The sequence below is a fragment of the Meriones unguiculatus genome, chromosome 9 (assembly GCF_030254825.1).
Source record: "Meriones unguiculatus strain TT.TT164.6M chromosome 9, Bangor_MerUng_6.1, whole genome shotgun sequence".
NCBI lineage: Eukaryota > Metazoa > Chordata > Mammalia > Rodentia > Muridae > Meriones > Meriones unguiculatus.
In genome coordinates this window covers 9,098,858-9,118,789 of record NC_083357.1, presented here as the reverse complement: position 1 = coordinate 9,118,789, position 19,932 = coordinate 9,098,858, and the positions used below count along the sequence as shown (strand labels likewise).

The 19,932-nt window shown below is 52.5% G+C and overlaps 1 protein-coding gene across 1 annotated transcript in view; it reads left to right on the top strand.

Annotated features, from left to right (window-relative positions):
* Window positions 1–19,932, top strand: part of Dnah1 (dynein axonemal heavy chain 1) — a 63,411-nt gene that overhangs the window by 3,360 nt on the left and 40,119 nt on the right. Inside the window, exons 2-18 of the mRNA XM_060390850.1 lie at window positions 482–797; window positions 1,729–1,801; window positions 3,487–3,661; window positions 3,936–4,092; window positions 4,953–5,085; window positions 7,009–7,170; window positions 7,701–7,953; window positions 12,042–12,199; window positions 13,025–13,236; window positions 13,843–14,141; window positions 15,063–15,213; window positions 15,993–16,186; window positions 16,285–16,510; window positions 17,059–17,178; window positions 17,604–17,686; window positions 18,943–19,084; window positions 19,633–19,788. Coding sequence (XP_060246833.1) covers window positions 516–797; window positions 1,729–1,801; window positions 3,487–3,661; window positions 3,936–4,092; window positions 4,953–5,085; window positions 7,009–7,170; window positions 7,701–7,953; window positions 12,042–12,199; window positions 13,025–13,236; window positions 13,843–14,141; window positions 15,063–15,213; window positions 15,993–16,186; window positions 16,285–16,510; window positions 17,059–17,178; window positions 17,604–17,686; window positions 18,943–19,084; window positions 19,633–19,788 — 2,976 coding nt within the window. The 5' untranslated portion in view covers window positions 482–515. The remainder of the gene's footprint in view (window positions 1–481; window positions 798–1,728; window positions 1,802–3,486; window positions 3,662–3,935; window positions 4,093–4,952; window positions 5,086–7,008; window positions 7,171–7,700; window positions 7,954–12,041; window positions 12,200–13,024; window positions 13,237–13,842; window positions 14,142–15,062; window positions 15,214–15,992; window positions 16,187–16,284; window positions 16,511–17,058; window positions 17,179–17,603; window positions 17,687–18,942; window positions 19,085–19,632; window positions 19,789–19,932) is intronic.

Genomic DNA, 19,932 nt, shown 5'->3' with positions numbered 1-19,932 from the left:
GGGTATGGGAGAGATGGAGTGGGCATGCATAGGTGTGGGGTAGGTATGGTGGCCTTGCACACACATGGGGAAGAAGGAGGCCAGTCCAGCAGGTCTGGGCTAGAGCACTGGGACTGCCTCTGACTGTATGAAAGCCTTTGAGTGAAAATTCACTGAGTGCGTGAGCTCTGGGTCCCCCCGCCCCCCCAGTCATCTCCCACAGCAGGGATGCCAGGCCCTGCTGCCTAAAGGAAGGGAAAGAAAGGGGAGTTCAGGAGGCCTTGGGTTGGAGGCATTTACAGTTTCCTGCCTTCAGCCCTTGATTCTCAAAGAGAGCCATTGTCGCCTGTGGGACCCCTGGAATTGTCTGTCCTCTGTGTTAGCCATGGACAGTGGGCTTGGGCTTGAGGTGGAAAGGCAGTCTAGCCATCCATGAATCATAGTGTTGCCTGGGCTGAGACAGGTTGTCAAAAAGTGTAAGTGACACTGAATCTTTTCCTAGGAGCTCTGTCTAGGACAACTCTCTGAAGAGCAGCATGGAGGAGCATAATAAAGAAGGACCGGGAACAAGCTCCCAGGACCCGGGAAGCTGCCCTGAAGACCACGAATGTGTCCTGAAGAAGATACTCCAAGAATCAAGCAGTAATTTAGAAAAAACTCCCCCAGTCCCTGACGCCAAGCCCCCACCTTTACCCCTCACAGACTTGGGGCAGCCCAGGAAGTCGCCTCTCACAGGCACTGATAAGAAGTACCCCCTCATGAGGCAGCGCGGGTTCTACTCTGACGTCCTTGGCCCTGGGACCTTAGACCAACTTGGGGTGAGTATAATAACTGTCCCCTGCCAGCCTTGACTCTTCATGCAGGCTCCGTTCACCCATCCTTTTGTCCTGATCAGTATCAATTCATTAGTTCACTGAGCTACCCGACTGTTATCTATCCTCCTGTCTATCCATCCATCCATCCATCCATCTACCCACCCACCCAGCTATCCCATCCCTCAGTCCATTATTTTCCAACCCATTGCTAAGCCCCTCCTATGTGCCAGGCCCAGGACTGAGCACTGGAGACATAGCAAAGATAAGACAACCACACCCCTACCTTCGGAAGGCCCCTGGCACCTACCCTGCTCACGAAGGGGTGTGTGGATGAGGCAGCATTCTGCTGGGATATAAAAGTTAGAGATTTATTTGCTGGATAAGATAGGGGTGGAAGTACATGTCAAAAAGCAAGTACAAAGCCCCTGGGACCCTGAGAGAAGAGAGATCAAGGAATGATGCTGGGGTCTGGGGGGGGATGGGAAGGAAATAACTAGAAGCAAGTTCCCAGATCCCTGGAGGTTCCAAGTAGCCTTAGGAAAAGTTTAGACACAGGAAAGACTGGAAAAACAGTGAGGCTCCTCTGGTACCTAGCTCAGCAGTAGGGCCAGGGTGGTCCTTGGAAAGGAAACACACCTAGAGACAACTCCTGACTCTGAATTTCTTGCCTCATGGCTTGGCCCTTGGACATAAGCTGAAGTGCTTTCTGGGAGGAAGGGAGCTGTGCTGGACTCCAATGGGGCAGCCAGGGGTGTCCTGGGTGGCCTCAGTCTGTCGTCCCCCATGGTCTTTGAGCAATGTGTCTGAGCTCGCCCCCATATTCCTGGGGTGCTCTCTGGTGGGCTGTTGGGAAACACAAGCCTTGGAGTCAGCCCTGGGGCCTGACCATCTGTGGGATGCTTGTACACACTCAGGGTTCTGGGCTCTGTTTCAGAATGTGTGCTGTGGCCCCTATATGTCCCAGAATTTGATTCGCCAAGCTGACCTCGACAAGTTCACCCCAAAAGGTCAGTGTCGGGAAGACTGGGCAGGTAGTGCTAATGGCCATTCAGACTGCCTCAGGCCTCGGGGGGGAATCGCCTCTTCCTGTCAAAAAGTCTCAGTTTCTCCTGCAGGGAGATAATGTTAGTGAATTATGAGCTTTGCAAAGACCCAGTTCCTGGGGTGCTTTGTCCTGACCTCCTCCGCAGAGCTGGTCACAGGCTTCCGAGGGCCACAGTTCTCTCTCCTGGGCTGGGCTCAGTAGGGCTTGAGTTTTCTTCTCTCCCAAAAGATGGGCTATAGAGAAGCCAAGGGCATGTCTGAGCTGCACCTGAAACAGAGCCTGGCATAGGTCGATGGCTGAGAATGGAGAGGGGACTGTTGGAGGCTTCATGGCTTGCCTCGGAGCATGGCTAGGGGCAGGCCTATGGCAGAGAGAAGATGCCCTTAGAGTTCAGGTTATAAGAAGGAACCTGGCCTTATTGTTTTCCTCCTCCAACAAGCAGGATACCCTTTCCATCACACCCAGATGCCCCATGATCCCAACGCATCTATCCTATATCCACCCCAAGAAAGGCCTGGCTCCTTCCTGACACTGTTCAAAATAGCCCTGTCAACCCCTCGTTTATGAACCCCTAAAGTGACACAGAAAACATCACAACCACACGTATTTGTGTGCTCATGCATGGGTCTAGCTTATTCTCAATAATCTCACAAGCACCCAGGAGTCAAGAAATAGTGAACAAGGCACAAACCTGTGGAGGGTGTGAATGGTACTCCTACCATCTATATCATGGGGAAGGACAGTGGCTCAGCAGCGCCCCCTCAGAAGAGAGAACATCCCAACAGGCCCCAGCGTGGTGCCAATCAGAGGCCTTGGCAGGCACTGATATCTATTCAGTTATCTGACACCTCTGCAAAACCTCAGATACTAGCCCAGGCTTCTCCAGAATTTCAAAGGGATACCCTTAAAATTAGCTCACGCAGTTTAACTACTTTTTCACTCCATATAGGAGGTAGGGAACCAAGAGGGAGTCACCAGGGTCACACGAAATATAGGCGAAAGTAGTAGCCCATGGCATTCTATAGCATATCCCCACACCCCTTTTCTTCACCCATATGGTCTTGGCTCACCTGGTACTTTTCCCTGAGCACCTTGTCTTACATGTTACACCTGGCTTAGCCAGCTGGGATGGTAGGGCAACCTATCTAGTGACTCCCTCTCCCAGAATTAGAATGGGCACCTCCGTCTGCCATTGGCCTAGTAGGGGCAGCAACCATTTGGTGGCATAAGGGCCCCTTGGGGACCGCTCACTGCTACAGTACAGGGCACCTCACTCCTGGAAAACAAGCCCAATGAATGTATGGGATTCAGACACTAACATGTAACACCCCATGGACATCTGGGACTGAGTGACAGGAAGGGGTCCCACCTTCTCTTCCTGCCCAGCTTCGATCCTCTCACCCATGTCGCAGCCTAAGGACTGACGGCCCTGTGTTAGAATAATTGGTCGCAGAAATGAGCCAGGCCTCAGATTGGCAGAAGAGCCCACAGTTTCTCCTCTCTTCCTGACCATGCCAAGCCACGGCATCTCATAGCAGCGCAGGACATGCCTACAGGGCTCCCATCTGAGGATGTGCCGCATGGCGTGGCTCAGGGTCCGGTTGCCGGCCCTGGTCACTCAGCCTCTGATTTTTCCTCTACCTGTAGTTGAATCGTTCAAGGTCCCTGAGGACTTTGAGGAGCGTGTGGAGCAGCAGCGCATTGGGGCTAACACGCAGCTGCTCACCCAGACCGACTTCCCGCTAAAGGCCTATGAGCCCAAGGTGCAGGTCCCATTCCAGGTGCTGCCTAACCAGTGCCCTCGCAAAATTGAGATTGAGAGGTAGGCTGGAAGGCCTGGAGAGGGAAGCCTGTCCCAGGGAGGCAGTGTCTGCCGGGCTCAGGGGGCAGATGAGGAGGAGACAAGCCCCACAGCAGAGCATGTGGGAAGTGTTCGAGCAGTTCTCTCAATAGCAACACATGGCTTCCCGGCTGTGGAACTGGGAGAGTAACAAGTCATTGAAGTGGGGCTGCCAGGGCAGGGTAGCAGTGGCAGGACAGCCATTGGGGTCCCGGGTCTTCACAGGCATTCCTGATGACTCTCCCTGCCTCACTAGGCGGAAACAGCAGTACCTGAGCCTGGACATTGAGCAGCTATTGGCCAAGGAGGGCATCGACTCCAACAAGCTCATGCCCAGACACCCAGACCCACAGCACCCACAAACCATCGAGCAGGGCCATGACCCGCTTTTCCCCACATACCTTCCATTGAAGGTGAGCCACACGGCCATCTTGAACCCCAGCTGAGGCCTAAGGCGTCACATCCCAATGGGTACTCCCACTCCAGTCCTACGCACTGGACTTTGTCACACAATGAAGTAATCAGAACCTACCCCAGGCGTTTGCAGCATCCTGGGTTGAGGCAAGAGTGGTCCACAAACCAATAGCTTACAGCTTGACACCTGTGTGCCTGCTCCCTACCCCAACCCTGGCCACAGGCATCTATAAGCAGCCAGGCTGAATGTGCCATGGGCATAGACACCCTGGCTAGAGCCCTCGTAATGGCGGGCACTTAGGAAAGGGGGAGAGTGGGACGTAGAAGGGGTTTGGTACCACTTCCTCGAGGCACAAACAGGGAAACTGAGTCTGGGGAGGAGAAAGAGGGAGCATAGTCAGGCCCTGGCTCTTGCTGCCCTCTCCTCCCTTCCTCTGTGGTCCTGTGTATCTCTTGCCTGCAGTTCCTGCAGGAAGGAGAGCTGAATCAGGTTGCCTTCTGAGAACATGGGGTCTCTGCTGTTTCTGATCAGCATGGATCTCTCTCAGGAAATCCCAGAGCCACCCCTCCCCTTGGGCCTAGGCTCAATGCTTCCCCCCAGTTGTCAAGAGAGCCCATGTCCTTCTCTGAGACCCTGGATACCCTCAGACTGAGCCTGGGTGGCTTGGTTAGACATAGATCCAGGGCAACCCCCTCATTGATACACTGTGGGCCAATGGAAGCAGCAGGGGTCTTACAGATCAGTCTAGGTCAGCCAGTAGCTGCCTGATCTTGGGAGGCTGCAGAGGCCTCTGGCATGCTTGGTTTTGTTTGGCCACTAGAGGAACTGTCTCATTGGCAATTACCTGCTTTCTTCGAGGTGTTTGATAATGAAGAGTTTGATTGCCGGACTCCCGGAGAGTGGATCAACATGGGCTTGGAGCCAGGCTCTCAGATCAGGAAGCCTGTCCCTGGAAAAGCCCTTCTTCCTACCGATGACGTTCTGGGGCATGGTGAGCAGGACCACCCAGGGGGCAGACAACTGTCTTGTCCCAGCAACCCCTGGCCAAGACATTTAGGCTCCCTTGGGATCTGGTAGCCAGGAGAGCCAAAGTATCTGTTGGAATCCTCCAGCTGTGATGCAGTCCAAGGATCTATCCACACAAAGGCAGGAAATGCAAAGACCAAGGCCAGCAGTCAGGAGATCTAGGAACAGAACAGCTAGGTGGCGTCAGATATTTTCAAACAAACAAACTTTGGGAGGTTTGAGGGATGGCTCGGTGGGTAAGAGCATTTGCTGCCCAGGCACGAGAAGCTGAGTTCAGATCCCTAACACCCACGTGGAAAGCACTGTGTGTGGGCCACACCCATTACCACAGCACTGGGGGTGTGGACAGAGACAGGGAGACCACAGGCTGCTGGATACCAGCCTAGCCAAAAACGATGGCGAGTTCTGGGTTCAATAGAATATATGCTATCAAGGGACCAAGCAGAAAGCAATAGAGGAAGACATCTAATGTCCCTCTTGGGCATCCATGAGCATGCACGCAGGGATGCTCATATGCTCACCTGCACGCACACACACACACCCCTCTATTGGCAGTAAACACATAAATGCTCACTGAGAATGTTTAAAGACCCAGTTACAACAAAGCTTGCATATCCCACTACCCTGAAAGCGCTGTTGCTCCTGTTCTCAGCTACCTCTCAGCTTTCTCTTGCATCCGCAATCCACACTATCACACACTTGGAGCATAAATGCACACTCTGTCACGTACCGTCACTCTCACTGTCACACACCACCACCCTCCCTGGCATGTGGTTGCACTCAAACACGATTCTACCCCACGTTCTCATGTATCTATCCCACAGTCACATATTCACCACCAACAGGTCCTTGGCACGCATGCTCGCTGGATTCTACCAGACTGGCATGCGCCATCCTTGCCTACATCTGTTTAGAGTGCCCACAGTCCCTCCACCAGCCCCTACTCTTCCCCACTGGCCACAGGGGTTCTCTTCGATTGCCTGTTCTCAGCGACAGTGACAGGGGGGACAGACACTCCACGCTGGCCTGCAGGACTAGGCCTTGTGCAGCCCTCCTAGGAAAATACCATGGCGGCTGCTGGCAGACAAGCTGAAGGCTGGGCAGGGTTGAAGTCTGCTAGCTTCCCTGACTGGGGTGCAGGCCAATGTTGTGGAGCGGGTAGACCTCATTACCCTGTCACCAGGTGGAAGGCAGGACTCGGTGAGCAAGGACAGGTTTTAAAATTGTGTATCCTCTGGAGGCCCATGGCAGCTCACTGAGCAGGCTGGCAAAGACGTGGTGTGAGGCAGGTGCTTCTCCAGCAGGAGCCACCTGAGCAGGGGGCAAATCCATGTGGGTGCTGGGACTCAAACCCAGGACCTCTGAGCCAGCTTTCCAGCCCCCAAGCTCCCTTAAAACAAAACAAAACAAAAAAAACCAAAAAACAATTTTTCTTTTGAAACAGGGAATGCCTGAGTTTCCAGACTGTCCCTGAACTCACTTTGTAGCCCAGTCCAGCCCTGAACTTTTGCCACCGTCCGCCTCCACCTCCCATAGTAGCTAGGATTACAGGCGTGTATCCCCTCCCGCCCCAGGCTCTGCCCTCAACAGGCCAGTTTTTATTTGGTCACACTTTTCACGGTTCCCTGTCAGCCTGTGTCTCTCTCTGACCTGGTGAGGGTTGTGCAGAGAGGCCCAGTCCTTCAGGGTCTTCCTGTGGCTGAGGTGTCCTCAGAGGCCGGCAGGACTGTCACTTGCTCAGCTGGAGCCAGAAACTGGTATCCTGGAAGAAGAGACACCAGTCTAGTGACCTCTGAGATCCATTCCCAACATCAGCTACCACACTCTGAAACCCCTCTCGACTTCCACAGCAGACAGTACTGGTTGGATATCCCTCCCTCTGTTTTAGAGGACCCCAAGAGCCAGAAACTGAACTATAAATGGTGTGATGTCGGTGTCCTTGACTATGATGAAGAAAAGAAACTGTACCTGGTGCAGAAAACTGACAGTAGAGGCCTGGTGCGCGATGAGGAGGGAATGCCCATCGTGAATGGAGGGGTCACTCCCGAAGGTAAAAGCTCCCCACCTTCCCCGAGACCTAGTCCCACCAACTCAGCTCTGAATTCGCCCTTACTGGGGTTACTAATCAGTTTGAAACAGAGGACCTAGGGAAGGCCAGTGGCTATTGACTGGCCTGTGGCTCTGAGCAGCTGGCCCAGCATGTGGCTTTCAGCATGGTGCTGGGAAAGGAAACCCAAGGCCTGTTAATCAGTCCTGATTGCTCTGGAGTCCCGTGGAGGAGGAGACACATGAGCAGCCAGCCCTGTGTAACTCCTGCCAGCGCAAGGCTTTTTTACAGTTTACCAAGTATTTTCACATGCAGCCCTGTGTTACCCTTATGAAGTGGACAGGGCAGGAAAGGTCATTTTGCGCGTTTCACACATTTGGCCGTGCGGGGCACCATGCACCATGAGGACAATGACAATTTGCTCAGAGCCACCATCTGGGGCACAGCTGACCAGAAGCCGGCTGACCAGAAGCCAGTACTGCAGCCCAGGAAGCCTGACTCTGTATCCTTTCATCCTCCCCTCCGATGCCCAGGACGGCCACCGCTTCTGGCCTGCCAGTACTGGGTGCCGCGGATCCAGCTGCTCTTCTCTGCTGAAGATCCCCGGGTGTTCACACAGCGCGTGGTGGAGGCCAACACTCTGCGCAAGAACACAGAGGCGCTGTTGCTATACAACCTGTACGTGGATTGCATGCCCACTGAGGGCCGGTGGGTCCTCAATGAGCAGAGCATGAGCAACATAAAACAGTGGGCTCTGAGCACACCACGCATGCGCAAGGGGCCGAGGTGAGTCAGGAGCCGTGGCCTCCCTAGACCCTTCTACGGGGCTGGTGTTGCCAAGGTGCAGAGCAACCGCTGACACATCTCTGTGGGGTGATGTCTTGGGCCCTCTGCTACTGTGGTAAAAGCAGCATCACCAAAAGCAACTTAAGAAGGAAAGGGTTTATTTCATCTTGCGCTTCCGGGTCCATCACAGGAATCTGGAGGTGGGAACTGAAGTAGAGCCCGTGGAGGATTGCTGCTTCATGGCTTGCTCCTCACGGCTTGCTCAGCCTGAGTTTTTTATACAACTCAGGACCACCACCTGCCGATGGCCGGCACCAGCACAGTGTGGGCCGGGTTCGCCCACACCGATCATTAATCAAGAAAATGTCCTACAGACTTGGCAACGGGCAATCTGATGGAGGCATCTCTCAGTTGAGATTCCTCTTTGAAAATAACACTAGCTTGTATCAAGTTGGCCCAGGTGACTTGTTGGCTGCATGAGGCCTTAGATTCCAAGCGATGTCTGGTTGTCTCCAGTCTAACTATGGAGCCTTCTAGACTCATGAATTCTTGCTGTTTTGAAAGGGTTAGAGTGCATTGCAGCTTCTTTTTAGTTTTCATGCTGAAATGTGGCCTGTGCCCTCTTCAGGCTAACCTCCTGTCATTTTTGCTATGTTCCCTGCTATGTACCTGCTGCTGCCTTGTGTGGCTGGCAATTCTCTCTGTTGACAACCCTCTACCCTAAATTTTCCAGGGCAGAGGCTTCCCTTACTCTTGACCTTGCAATCTGACCATTTTGTTGCTATAATTCTTCTCTCTCTCAACCTCTTGCATGACAACCAAGAGCTGCTTCCAATGAGCCTAAATGACCACACGCCTTCTAGGTGTGGTCACCTGGCTGGCTGGTGACACATGACATCATCATAGGTTGCTGGGCAACCCAGAAGCAGGTTGTGTTCCAAAATACCAACATTCCTCCCTTTTTCTATAATTAAAAATGGGGAGCTTGGGCTGCTTTTTATAAGGTAAGTTAAAGTATATAAATTTAGGCTTATTGGAAGCAGCTCTTGGTTGTCATGCAAGAGGTTGAGAGAGAGAAGAATTATAGCAACAAAATGGTCAGATTGCAAGGTCAAGAGTAAGGGAAGCCTCTGCCCTGGAAAATTTAGGGTAGAGGGTTGTCAATAGAGAGAGTTGCCAGCCACACAAGGCAGCAGCAGGTAGGGACTGGGGAACGCTGGGAGAACCTGGAGCCGCTTGTCCTGGTCCTCAAGCACACCGTTTCAGCCTTTTGTTAACAACAAGTGAATAACGGGCGTAGATTCTCTTCTGGCTACTTCCTGCTGACACTGGGGGCGCTGTAAGGAGGTCAAAAGGCTGAAATGTTGGCCAAGTCCAGGAAGAATAGGCTGCTTTGATGCTTTCCAGGGTCTGCAAGAACATCCATGGCTGGGAGGGAAGGTGCAGGTTCAGCTTGTTGGAAGTCTGTGAGGTCAGAGCTGAACACCTGCAGTTTGTTGGAAGTCCGTGAGGTCAGAGTTGAGCACCTGTAGCTGCTTTGGCGTTGTTGTGGCTATAGGAAACATCTGTGTCTGGCAGGACACTGAAACACATATATAGGCAAAAGATAAAGTTGAGTATAGAGAAAATCCTGTAGGTATACATTGAAAGGTTTGGATCAATGAGGCTTGTACATGGGAACCTCTGTCTACCTGGGGGGACCTTTATTTACCCAGTCACTGGCAAAGAAGGCTTTGTTTTTGATCTGTCATCGAGGTGAGGTTTGGTTACAGAAGCGTGTAAATTTAGAGGCCCTGGTGCCAGCTAGCACTAGGTTAGAAACTTAAAATTCTCCAGAGGAGATCCTATCTGGAAGGACGGGCATCTGGGCGTCTCCCATTGTGGGCAGAGAAGTCAAGACCTTCCAAGGCGCACCAAGGGAAGGTGTGACTCCAAGCGAGGGTCCTGCCTGGTCAATAGCTCGTCAGCTCTTGTCCAGGGACCGGGGCACGGTGCCCATTGAGGTAAGGCCGGAGCATAATGGTTTGCCTAGCTAGGTCTTCCTACGAGGGGGGGGGGAAGTAGGAACCGTAGAGAGGGGGTATACCGCCCAAGGGAGAGTGGCCCTAAAATGGAGGTCAGCATAGAGGGTCAAACCTAGACAGTTAAGGCTACGGCTGAAGGGGGGGGGTCCCTCCGTCTCAAAATATAGTAAGAAGTTGCCAGAGTTCTGTGGTCAAGCTTCCCCTACCAAGAGAGGCATTTATGCTGAGAAAATGGAGTGAACTCACCAATCTAGCCAGTGGTTGCATGCAGTAAATAGCAGTCTGGTAGCCAGGAAAGGAAGTCCCAAAACCAGGGAAAGGGGAGGAGTCCCACCTTTTGAGATAGGCAATTAGTGCAGTACTTATCTGGAGTCCAGTTGACCTGAGAGGTGGATTTAGGTGGACTTTCTGCAGCTTACAAGAATTACTTTTAGGTTTTAAGAAGGAGATAAAACTTTAGACATGTTAGTATCACAATTGTACTGTGCATTGAGAAAAAGGCAGTAGACAGACATGTGTTAACGGCATAAGTACTTTTTAAGGTGAACTCTGAAAAGGCAAAAGCCTTTTATGAAATAAAAGGGAAACTCACTTCATTTTAACTTTAGTATAAGCATAGACATTATGGAGGCTTAAAATCTTGAGCTTAGACCATAATAGTGGTATAGTGGAATGTTTTTGTATCAGAGTTAGATTAATAAATTAGAGCCCTATTAATAAAGGTCAAAACTCTGGACAGTCAATACAACAGTAGGATAACAGTAGCATAACAACAGGAAGAAATATTAAGTCTTTTTACCTGTTTAAGATCCCTTAAATCACCTTAGACCTTGTAACCTTTATAATTTGCATTTATGAACCTTAAAACATTTTTAAGACCCTCAAACATTTATAAGTTGCATTACCAACCTTAAGACACATTTTAAGACTCATGTATAACTTGCGTTTACCAACCTTAAGACACTTTTTAAGACTCTCAAATATGTATAACTTGTATTTATTAACCTTAAGACAGCTCTCAAATATGTTTTTTGAGAGGGACCTTTGTATTTAGTTATTTACCATGAGACATAGTTGAAACTGCTATGAACATTTATTATCCTTTAGCTAAAGGGATAGTAAAAGGTTTCATTTAGGCCTGTTTCTTGAGTCTGGACTGTGTCTAGGCCTGAAATTAGCAGCTCTAGGACTTAGGCTTATGGCCTGGTTCTCCTGCATATGAAGAGAGCTGGGAAGGCACCTGAAGTCTCCCAACACAGAAGTTGGCAATATGTCTGTGGGACCTCATTCTCTGAGGTCAAAAACAGGCCTGTGCGAGAGCTGTGGAGGTTGCTAAGTCGAGGAGCCACCTGTCCTCCGCCAGGCCAATGAGCTAGAAGGCTGGAAGTGTCTATGCTCTTGTGCTGGTTGAACCTCCATGGCTGGGCACAGAGGACAAGCCTGCTTGGGAGCATTTTGACTTCTAGAGGCCAGTTTGCCAGCAGCCAGCTTTGGCATGTTGCAGCAGCAGGACTAGCATCCACTTTGGCTGCATTTCAAAATGTCACCTGGCAGAACGAACTTTTTGGCCATGCATGACTCAGGCTGTTCACCTTGGCATAGACCCTGGCCAACTGCCTGCGGCCGAGCTGGGCACGGTGGGCAGGACGGGAAGGGGGTGGGGCGCGGGTGGCAGGAGAGGTGGCAGGCGTCTGCACCAGGCCCAGCTGGAGCCGGACCGGGGCCTTTGGCAACCAGCAAGACAGACGGCGGGGCTTGTGCTCCGTGGCGGCCTCCACTTGGCTCACAGCCCCCAGAGGCAGGGCAGCGACAGCCACTGGCCAGGAGAGGGGCAGTGGTGGTGGTGGCTCGCAGGAGGGAGAGGAGAGAGCAGAGAAAATTGGTTGTAACCATGTAGACTGTAAACCATCAGGCTTGGTAACAGGCACCTTGACCTCCTCAGCCTTCTTGCTAGCCGGCAATTAGTTTTTTGTTTGTTTTGTTTTGTTTTACACATAAACTGTAGTACACTCATAATTTACACTCAGCAGGGTGTGTGCACCTCCTGTCTCCTCTCTGTGACAGTGTCCTGGAGGACCTTAACACCCTGGTCAGAGAAGTGGCCCTGGACTATGAACGCAGCATGAACAAGATCAACTTTGACGAAATTGTCTCTTCTAAGCCAGACACGTTCTCCTATGTGACTCTTCCCAAGAAAGAGGAAGAAAAGGTGCCCGATCAAGGTGAGAACCACTGGATCCTGGCTGCCCACCAGGCTGGCCCACCCCACCCCACCTGTCTTGTAGGATTGTGTGCTCAGTCACTAAGGGCCTCATAAACCTGGTCCTTCCCTGTGCCCACTTGTCCCTAGCATCTACACCTACCTTATGCCAGATGCCCACAGAAATCTTGTCCAAGGAACAACAGTGTGTGTCCGTGTGTCCCAGTAATGCAGAAGCCATTCAGGAAAGCCATGCTGACACTTCAATGCTAGGATCCTAATAGTCAGGCCTCAAAGATATATAAGCCCCTCCTCTTCCTGTAGCAGGAATAGAGTTGGCACTGCTAGAGCTCCGCGGACATGTGGAACACCAAGTCTCTGAACAGAACCCCAGGAGTCCTCCTTACCTTGAGGCTACCCATCCATGCTGAGTACACTTCCTGGCCCCAGATTCTGGTGTGTGATATACCCAGGACAAAGGCTGGGCTATGGATAGCAGGCATTCTTGTACCTAAATATTCCTTCTTTGAGCTCCCAAGGCAGGCTCCAGGTCAGCCTCCAGCTTTGTGTAGCATGAATAGAAGACAGGGAGGGGTCTAAAGGTGCCACCTGCTGCTCAAAGGGGCCAGTGGGCACTAATGAGCCTGGAGGAACTCTCAGAGCAGGCGACTCACTGCGGGCCTTGGGGTCACTCCCAAAGGCTAGAGTAAGAAAAGAAGGGTTCTAGGAATGAACTTGGCTCTTCGGACAGAAAGAAGTTGTGTTTCCTCCATCAAGCACGCTGTAGGCGAGTCCGCACCCTCAGTGTGTGCCAGGCGGCTCTGATGCTGGCTCTGCCCCTCTGCAGGGCTGGTGAGCGTCCCCACATACCCCTTCCGGGAGCAAAAGGAGGACTTCACTTTTGTGTCCCTGCTCACTCGTCCGGAAGTCATCACAGCTCTGAGCAAGGTCCGGGCTGAATGCAACAAGGTCACCAACATGTCCCTGTTCCACTCCAGCCTGTCCAAGTACAGCCGCCTGGAGGAGTTTGAGCAGATCCAGTCTCAAGCCTTCTCCCAGGTACCTGGGCATCAGAGCATGGGGAACAGGGGCCTCAGGCCTTTAGAGCAACAATCACAGGCCCCAAGACCCTGTGAAGTAGGACAAAGGTGGGACAAGGGTGGAGCTCATCTGGCAGGGTAAGGAAAACTGGGTGGGCTTCCTTTCAGTCCCTCTGAGCTAGCGCCCTTAGGGCAGATCCCTGTCTTAAAGGGGAGAGCAGGAACCCCATTCCTAAATTACAATATGGGACTGTACCTTGAGGACCAGGATGCCCATGGGGCCATGGCTACTGCCTCACTCCACTCATTTCTGTCTTACTCCCATTCCTACATATTTTGCCCCTGTTTTCTCTCTGCCACTTCCTCTTCTGTGTGTCTGTTTCCTTCCCATGACTGTTCCTATCTCCATGTGCCCAGCCTCTCCTCCAAGCAGCCCTGGGCCCCAGACATCGCACTGAGGGTGTTGGTCCACAGCTCTTGGCAACGAGTTGTGGGAGGTTTCCCTTTACTGGCATACACATGAGTCCCGAGGTGGCCCTCTCAAGAAGCTTGGTATATTATCTTAGAGCAGCTATGGGTGGTAGTCTCGGGAGTGGTTTCTTGATGGCCTTTGCGTCCACTCCAGGTGCAGATGTTCCTCAAGGACAGCTGGGTGAGCACCTTGAAGGTAGCAATGCGAAGCAGCCTCCGAGACATGAGCAAGGGCTGGTACAACCTCTACGAGACCAACTGGGAGGTGTATCTCATGTCCAAGTTGCGCAAGCTGATGGAGCTCATCAAGTACATGCTGCAGGACACGCTGCGCTTCCTGGTGCAGGACTCCCTGAGCAGCTTCACGCAGTTCATTGCTGATGCTTGCTGCAGTGTGCTCGACTGCCCAGAGGACATGTCCTGGGGTGAAGACCTTGTCAACAGCCCCTACAAGTAGGTCCAGATGCGCAGAGTCACTGGGAAATGACCTTGTTGGGCAGCCCAGGGCAGGGTGGCCAGAACACCGGGTTCTTGACATCAGAGAGAGTTTGGCCATCTCTAGATTCCCCAGAAGTGTCCCCTCTAGCTCCGGCTTGCACTCTAGCCATAGTCACTTATGTAGTCGCTCTTTGGGTGTCATAGTTGATAATACTGAGCCCCTTCCATGAACCAAATGTTGGTCTTAGGGGACTCTGAGATACAGTTCTTACTGACAGTGGGAGGCAGGCATCACAAGACACTCAATAGATACTATCATTGCTAATTTTATGATGGGCCTTTGCCTTGAGGTCAGGGGGGAGGTGGTGTCTGAGGCATGATGTAACTGGCAGGACCAAATGAAACAGAAGCACCAAGGGTTAAAAAGACTTGGGGCAGCTGAGGAAGGACAGGCTAGCGAGTGTGGCTGGACTATGGAAGGGCAGGGTAGGCCTGGATAGAGGAAATGGGACAAATCAGAAAGTCAGAGGGACCAGTCTAGAACACCAAGAGCTTCCTGGGTATTTTTCATATGGCAAAAGCTATCAACAGGGCCCTGGCTTGCATCAATCAGCAAGGCTTTTGATGTGCCTCAGACTTCTGAAACTGAGGATAGTGGGCTCCCGGGAAGAGCATGGGACCTCTAGTAAAGTGCCTAGGCCAGGCCAACCTGTCCAATGACCTCAAGACCAATGTAGGATGGTGCTACCTCTGTGGTTTCCCAGGTTCTCTGGGGCAAGAGTCTAAGGACCATTCTGGCTGGCCCCAAGCCTTTCTCTAGGAAATTGGGGGTTCCTGAAGGGAGGAGAAGGCAGTGGTATGCTTGGAGAAGCTTGAAATCACAGTATTGGCAGGAAAGGGAAGGCATTCTTAATCAGCCCAGTTTTTTGCCTCCAGGCCCCGGAAGAATCCCCTGTTCAGTGTAGACTTGGTACTGGACAGCTCAGGGGTTCATTACAGCACGCCCCTAGAGCAGTTTGAGACGACTCTGCTCAACCTCTTTGACAAGGGTATCCTAGCCACCCATGCTGTGCCTCAACTGGAGAAGGTATGTGCAACCGGCTGGCATGCGCTGGCTGCCGAGAGCCACAGGATGCTGTCACAAACACCACAGCAGCTCCTTACCACTGGCCTTCCACTTAATGGACAGCGGGTGTGGCCCTGAAATTCACAAATGTCTCCTTTAATCCTCACCACAGATGGAACTGTTAACATCGCTGCCTTTGTAGACCTAGAGAAACTAAACCAGTTAAACCTAGTTTACAATAGGTGATGACCAATAGTTTATGGCTTAAGTATCAGGACATCAGTTTGAATCTTAGACTGATTGGACTAATCTTGCCGTAGCTGCTAGTCCTGTATCCTCTCCAGCACCCTTCTCCAGCTCTGAGCACCCTTCTCCACCTCCAGTGCAGACCCAGGACCTCATTCCACACATAGCTAGTATCCAAGGTCTCCACAAGTCACCTCCATTGCACACACACCCCAGCTTCACACAGCCCAGGAGCCTCCATAACTCAAGCCCCTTCCTCTTCTCTCCTGCTGTCAGTCCAAGCTGTCAGCAGCCTGGTTGCCTCATCTGCTCCTGTCCTTGGCAAGTCTGAGTCAGACCATCAAGAGAGCATCTGGTCCTTCAGTGGGCCTCACAGTAGCTTCTGCATTGTGTTAGTCCGTAGTCGTCTCTCGGACATGTCATTGCAAACCTTCCCCCAGTCCTGCGCCCTAGTGCCTATGCTTGCACACACTGCTGCCATGTAGTCTTTAGACCATTCTGCCACCCACTCAAGGGCTCACGCAGTTCTGCCTTTTCTGTCCTTTTCCTTAAAGCTGGTGATGGAGGACCTCTTTATCAGCGGCGACCCTCTGCTAGAGTCAGTGGGGCTTCATGAGCCACTGGTAGAGGAGCTACGGGCTAGCATCACCAACGCCATGCACAAGGCCATGATCCCACTGCAGGCCTATGCTAAGGAGTTCAGAAAGTATCTGGAGCTGAGCAACAATGACATTAACACCTTCCTCAAGTATGTGCATGCCTGTGTGTGTGTGTGTCTGTCTGTGCATGCATCCCCTCCCATCCTCCTAACCATCCTCTGCTCCCACACATGCACACTGCGTTCAGGGCCTATCAGAATCAGTGCCCCTCAGCAGAGGCGGTTCGAGAAGTGGTACTCACCCACCTGAAGGAGAAAGAGATCCTGGACAACTCACTGCCTAGCAGCATCATCATCGGGCCATTCTACATCAATGTCGACAGCATTAAGCAGAGCCTGTCCAAAAAACTCAAGGCCCTGGCCACGTCAATGCTGGATATCCTGGCTAAGAACTTACACAAGGAGGTAGACAGTGTGAGTATCTCCTGGCCCGAGCGACCACAGCCACACACAGGCAGCCTTGCACACCTGGTGCGCTCCCACTAGTAAAGTGCACCAGGCAAAGGCTCGGGTGTCTCCAGGTGCCTGGCTCAAAGAAAGGACCCGGAGGTCACCCTGCCTTGGTCCCTATCTGCGTTCCTAAGTTTCCATATGTTAGTGGAAGGTTGGTACCTCCATCCCATGGACAGTGGGCATTTTAGAAACCCAGGAGGCTCTTGTGAAGGACAGCCTGAGCTGGACTGTTCCACAGAGTTGAGGGTATGCAAGTACAGAAACCCAAAGTGTGTTCCTGGGTTCAGAGAAGCCTGCGAGGGTGAAGCACACTGGGTGATGCTTTCGCCTCCGAAGAGGCCTCAGCACCCTAGTGAGCCAGTCAGGAACCTCTCTCCCGGAAAGCATGGCAGAGTAGGGCCACCGTAGAACAACTGACTTCAAGGCCCTGGGGACCTTAATGAGAACTAGGTCCCAGGGGACGCAAGGCACATAACCGTCCCTAGAACCTTCCAATCCTCACACGCCAGATCTGTGAGGAGTTCCGCGGCATTAGCCGCAAGATCTATGAGAAGCCCAACAGCATCGAGGAGCTCGCTGAGATTCGAGACTGGATGAAGGGCATCCCTGAAAAGCTGGTAGTGTTGGAGGTAAGGCAGGCACGCTGCTGCCGGTTGTCCAGGAGCCTGGTGGAGTTACATTAGCAACCCAGGGGCTGGATACGGAGGACTGTGGGTCAGAGGCTGACAGTCAGGACAGGCAGAAGCTGGTGATCAGAGCCAGTGAGGTAAAGCAGATACCCAGGGTCAGTAGGGGCCCAGGGTAGAGGTTGGGGGTGCAGCAGAGATTCAGAGCTGTGATCTCTGGGCAGTGAGGAGGACAAAAGGCATAGGTCAGAGGACTAGAACCAGAGATGTGGTGACCATGGCTCCCAGAGCCCCGGGCCTGGCCTTGAAATCTTTTGAAGTGTCTCGTCTCTGGAAGAAAGCTCCTTCTCCATGGCCCCCAGCCACTTTGGAGAACCCATCCAAGTAACCCCCTCCCCATCATGGTTCATCATTTCCTGCTCATGCAGGAGCGAATCGTGAAGGTCTTGGCTGACTACGAGGTCATGGATGAATTCTTTTACAACCTCACCACAGACGACTTCAATGACAAGTGAGTGGGGGCACTGGATACTGGGTGGGCAGCAGGAGATGCCGAGCTGCAGTGGTGATCAAAAGCAGCAGCTGTCACAAGCTGTGAAACCACACCAGGAATGTCCTGCCAAGATGCCATAGAGCACGGCTCTATGCTGGAGCCAGGACCAGACAGAGTCAAGAGGCTGTGGGCAGAAAGAAATCACTCTTGGTCTGCACTCTTGGTCTGGAAGTCCTGTCCCTGTCCTAGCAATGACCTTGTATACACATACATCCTGGGCATGAGGTGGTTGGGGCACAGTGAGGGGATGCAGATGAGCCTGTTGGAAAGCCCTTGAACACTAGAAACAAACCCCTCACCCAGAGCTGCCTTACAGATGGAGGTCCAACACATCAGCCTGACAGGGCATCGTGTCTAGGTGGAGCCTTCCCCGGGGCTGATGTCCCTAAGCCAGCTGCGGTTAGAAGCCTCACAGGGACCTTGTGTCAGGCGGCAGAGGGAGTTGGCTGGCATGGGGGAAGCTGGCCCGAGGCCCTTGTTGATCAATAAAAGCATGCAGGCTAGAGACCTGATTTGCCTCACCTGAGAACCCTGGGGTTTCAGAGGAAATGTATTGCCATAGCTCAGGTTTCTGTTTCTGTGATGAAACACCATGACCGAAAGTAACTTAGGGAGGAAAGGGTTTATTCTGCTTACAGTTCCACGTCACACTTCATCAGCAAAGGCATTAGGAAGCTGGAGGCAGGAGCTGATCCAGAGGCCATGGAAGACTCTTACTTGCTGGCTCTCTCCCCATGGCTTGCTCACCTAGGACCCACCAGCCCAGGGGTAGCACCACAGAGGACTGAACCCTCTGACATCGATCTCTAATCAAGAAGATGCCCCATAGGCTGGCTTGCCTTCAGCCGGATCTTATGGAGGCAGTGCCTCAGTCTAATTCCCTCCTCTCTGAGTACTAGCTTGTGTCAAGTTGACATAAAACTAGCTAGCACGCTCGACAGCACTGCCTTGCTACTTCCCCTTTGCCCCTTTGCACGGGCACACTGGAGCTGCACTCACTGGTGGCAGTGACGGCCTTCCGGCTTACTCGGACTTCCAGGTTCCCCAGTTTCAGCTCGATTCAGCTGACATCTGGATTCTCTCATCCTACCCCAACCCTGCCCTGCTCACACCCTAGCTGCCTAGGTTTGGGGCACCTGGAAGGGTAGCCCTTGTTTCTGTCGGATGATTTCTACTGTGGCATTTCCCCAAATCCTGACCCTCCTTCCTGCCAGATGGGCTGCCAACAACTGGCCCTCCAAGATCCTTGGGCAGATAGAGATGGTGCGGCAGCAACACGCTGAGGATGAGGAGAAGTTCCGCAGGATCCAGCTCATGGACCAGAACAACTTCCAGGAGAAGCTGGAAGGGCTGCAGGTGGGGCTTGGCCTAGGGCTCCACCTGCTCTCCGTCACACACAAGACGCCTTACATTCCACAGAGACCTTGTGTCAGGCGCAGAGGGAGTTGGCTGGCATGGGGGAAGCTGGCCTGAGGCCCTTGTTGGTCAATAAAAGCATGCAGGCTAGAGACTTGATTTGCCTCACCTGAGAGAGACAGAGACAGAGATACTGCTGTCCTACAGCTTGCATTTAGGAGATGCCATATAAATGTTTTGTTTTGTTTTTTAATGACCAAGAGAATGAACTAAAAGGCAAAGAAATGCCTGGATAGAACATTTCATAAACTTTAACAATAATGGACCCAATGTTCTTGATGGTGTGACTGTCACCCTAATAGGCAGTGAGCTCAGTGTTCACAGATCCCCACCTGTGCTCCAGTCCTGTAATAGCCTGCCTGTGATTGGCCAAGAAACGGCTCAGCACAAAAAGTTCTTTTGGGGCTAGGCGCCAGTGCCCTGGGTAGGCGGAATACCTACTCACCATAGGGCTCAGGTGCATTTGACCCTTGCTCCTTGGCCCACAGCTGGTGGTGGCGGGCTTCTCCACCCATGTGGAGATTGCACGAGCTCACGAGATTGCCAACGAGGTGCGGCGGGTCAAGAAGCAGCTGAAGGACTGCCAGCAGCTGGCAATGCTCTACAACAACCGCGAGCGCATCTTTGGCTTGCCCATCACCAATGTAGGCCTATTTGTGGGCACCTTGCCCTACTTCCTGGGGCTTCAGGAGGCAACTCAGATATGCAGCTCCAGCAGCGCCCAGCTGCTATGGGGCAGGGCTTGGGCATGCTGGGGTAGAACTGAGCTGGCTACAGGGTAGATCTAA